General features: G+C 37.7%; 1 protein-coding gene across 1 annotated transcript in view; it reads left to right on the top strand.

Moving 5' to 3' along the window:
* LOC107700310 (low-density lipoprotein receptor-like) overlaps positions 1–1,625 on the top strand; it is a 12,019-nt gene extending 10,394 nt beyond the window's left edge. Inside the window, exon 14 of the mRNA XM_016501936.1 lies at positions 910–1,625. Within this exon, the coding sequence (XP_016357422.1) occupies positions 910–939 (30 nt within the window). The 3' untranslated portion in view covers positions 940–1,625. The remainder of the gene's footprint in view (positions 1–909) is intronic.
* Positions 1,626–3,092: the final 1,467 nt, after the last annotated feature.

Raw genomic sequence — 3,092 nt, 5'->3', positions numbered from 1 at the left:
CATGAGTCCTGTGTTGTGCCAACAGTGAAGCATCCTGAGACCATCCATGTGTGGGGTTGCTTTTCAGCCAAGGGAGTGGGCTCTCATAATTCTGCCCAAAACCACTGCCATGAATAAAGAATGGTATCAAAACGTCCTGCAAGAGCAACTACTTCCAACGATCCATGAGCAATTTGATGATGATCCGTGCATTTTCTAGCATGATAGAGCACCATGTCACAAAGCAAGAGTGATAAAGTGGATCGAAAATTATTATATTGACATTTTTGGATCCGTGGCTAGACAACTCACCGGATTGACAACTCAGTACCATAGAGAACCTGTGGTCCGTCCTGAAAAGGCGAGTGGACAAGCAGAAGCCCACGAATTGTGATCAACTCCGAGAACTAATATGGCAAGAATGGATCGCCATCAGTCAGGATTTGGCCCAGAAGCTAATATCCAGCATGCCAGAGCGAATTGCAGAGGTTAAGAACAAGGGTCAACACTGTAAATATTGACTCATATTTTTTTGCCAATAAAAGCCTTTAAAACTTATGATATGCTTATCATTGTTTTTCAGTATATCATAGAAACGTGGAAAAATAATCTACAAATACTGAAGCAGCAAACTTGGCAAAACATAAAATTTATGTCACTGCCAAAACATTTGGCCATGACTGTATGTTACATGTGCACGAGTGCGAGCACAAGCAATGAGTTGCTGGCTGCAGTTCACTTAACTGCCACCGGTGTCACTAATAACAAGGGTTTCTGAGTTCTATATATACATAGCCCCTTTAAGGAAACAAATTATTTGAATTTCGATTTGATTACTCCTGTTTTACACTGTTTTCTGTATTGTTTTTCCTCTTGCCATTTTCAAGTGCATGCTTGTTTGCATAGCTAATGTGTTACTTGTATCTTCAGGATGGCACACAGAGTGGTTCAGCGCACTGATATGGACAGTTTTCCTGTGACAGGAACTGTAGCCTTCCTGTGGTGGATATCACAGCCCCCATTTCCTGCCGTGTTTGGGCACGAGAGAAAGTTAAGTGAGGCAGGCAGATGGATTCCACACAAACATCTTGCTTGGTGACCCCAAAAATTATTCCCAAGCGTCTGTTTATGATCGATAATCATATAGAACAACAGTCAAACTAAGCGTTCAGTGGAACATGTTTGTCTTATAAAAATACGCTATAGTCACTATCAGATTTTTTAGTGCCTTTAACTTAATTATATCTGTCTGAATAATAGCCATGTAACTGTACGCAATATATTTCCATTTTACCATTTGCATCTGTGGATTATATTGGACACGGAAGGGCAAAATGTCACCATGACAGTGTTCTGAGCTTCAGGTCAATAATTAATTGACCATGTTATATGGTACACCAGAGCTGTGAGTCATTACATGAAGTTTATCAGTTTTAAGCTTGTTTTAGGGTGCTGTTCTGTTTACTTTCTACTGCTGTAATTTATGAAGTGATAAATGTCTGTTCACCATTGAATTCATAGGCTCATATGTTGAACAATCTCTGTCTTGTCTTTGTAATGTTTGCCTAGAGACAAAATCAGTTAGGAAAATGTTTTATTTTGAAATTGATGCTTTAGACTACAGAGGTGATTGTTATATTTATTATGTGAGGAGAAAAAAAAGAAATGCTATTTATTTTTTTGTGGTTTAGATCACTTTTCCTGTTCTCTTTAAGTTATAGTGATAAAACTGTTAATCATTTAGCTGTAAAACAGATTTTTTTTTCTCTACCTTCTGATTGTACATAGTTTGAAAAAGGGTGGTTTGAATGTTTTTAATGACTCAACATGATAAATTGATATGTTGGAGATGTAGGTGTATGTATGTAGGTTGGAGAAATAAAAAAGAAGTTGGAAATGTACTTTTGCTATATTTCTTAACCAATTATTTCCCCTTATTGTGTACATTTAATGATTCTTTTGTTAAAGGGGTGGTTCACTGTTTTTTTTTCTAGGCTTGATTGTGTTTATGGAGTGAAGTCTAACATGTGTTAATGCTTAGTTTAAAAAAAATTATTCAAAGAAATGCTGTTTTTTGAACTTTCTATTTATTAATGAATCTTGACAAAATATGTATTAGATTGTCCACAAGAATATATTAAGCAGAACAACTGTTTTCAATATTGGTAATAATAAGAAATGCTTCTTGAGCATCAGCATATTGGAATATTTCAGAACGATTATGTGACACTGAAGACTGAAATAATGGCTGCTGAAAATTCAGCTTCAAAGTATCTATGAACCAGAAGCAAGGTTTCTTGATATCTGAGCTTTTGTAGCCAAATACGAATACTCTACAAGTAACCATGTTGTAAATACTGTTGTCTGTTTGACTGTTTCAGACAGTGTCCCTTTGTGCTAATCTGGCATTACCGACACTGCACCTTTCCAGTTCCACTGTGGATTTTGGCACCTGCTTTGTTGGACAAACAACTGTCAAAGAGGTCTACCTCTACAACAGAGGTGGCTCCTTTAGCTACTGGACCACACTTACAGGTAAAAAGCTTTGGCTATGGACGAAGCAGCTGTGGAGTGGAATGACCATGTAGTTGCATTAGCATTGACAAGGTTGATGTAATAAGAGATTGCAGCTCTAATCCTGTTTTTTTTTTATCATCTGATCTTTACAATCATGGCTGTTACTTTGTATCTAGCTGAGCTCATGTTTTGTGTCTAGATGCTGAAGGTGGCATTGAAGTGTTCAGGGTGAGTCCAGACTCTGGTGTGTTGAAAGCTCTTGTAGACCCACCATCCTGTAAGCAGTTGCTGCAGATCAGCTTCACAGCAAGGTACAGTCCATCTCCCTGATACACACACAACCAATCACGCTTCAGAAAATACTTAATTTAAAGGGTTGGTTCACTGTTTTTTTTTCTAGGCTTGATTGTGTTTATGGGGTGAAGTCTAACATGTGTTAATGCTTAGTTTTAAAAAAAATTATTATTTTACACATCATTTACCTGTCCCTTCTCTGAGAAACGCACTGATCATTTCCTGCTATGAAGTCCCTCCCTCAGAAATAGGCGATGGGCTCAGATTGGTTAGCTAGCCCAGTGTGTTGTGATTGGCTAAAC

This window comes from Sinocyclocheilus anshuiensis, unplaced genomic scaffold, assembly GCF_001515605.1.
Source record: "Sinocyclocheilus anshuiensis isolate Anshui unplaced genomic scaffold, SAMN03320099.WGS_v1.1 scaffold477, whole genome shotgun sequence".
Classification (NCBI taxonomy): Eukaryota; Metazoa; Chordata; class Actinopteri; order Cypriniformes; family Cyprinidae; genus Sinocyclocheilus; species Sinocyclocheilus anshuiensis.
The sequence above is the reverse complement of the archived record's forward strand: the minus strand, read 5'-3'. Positions and strand labels throughout refer to the sequence as shown.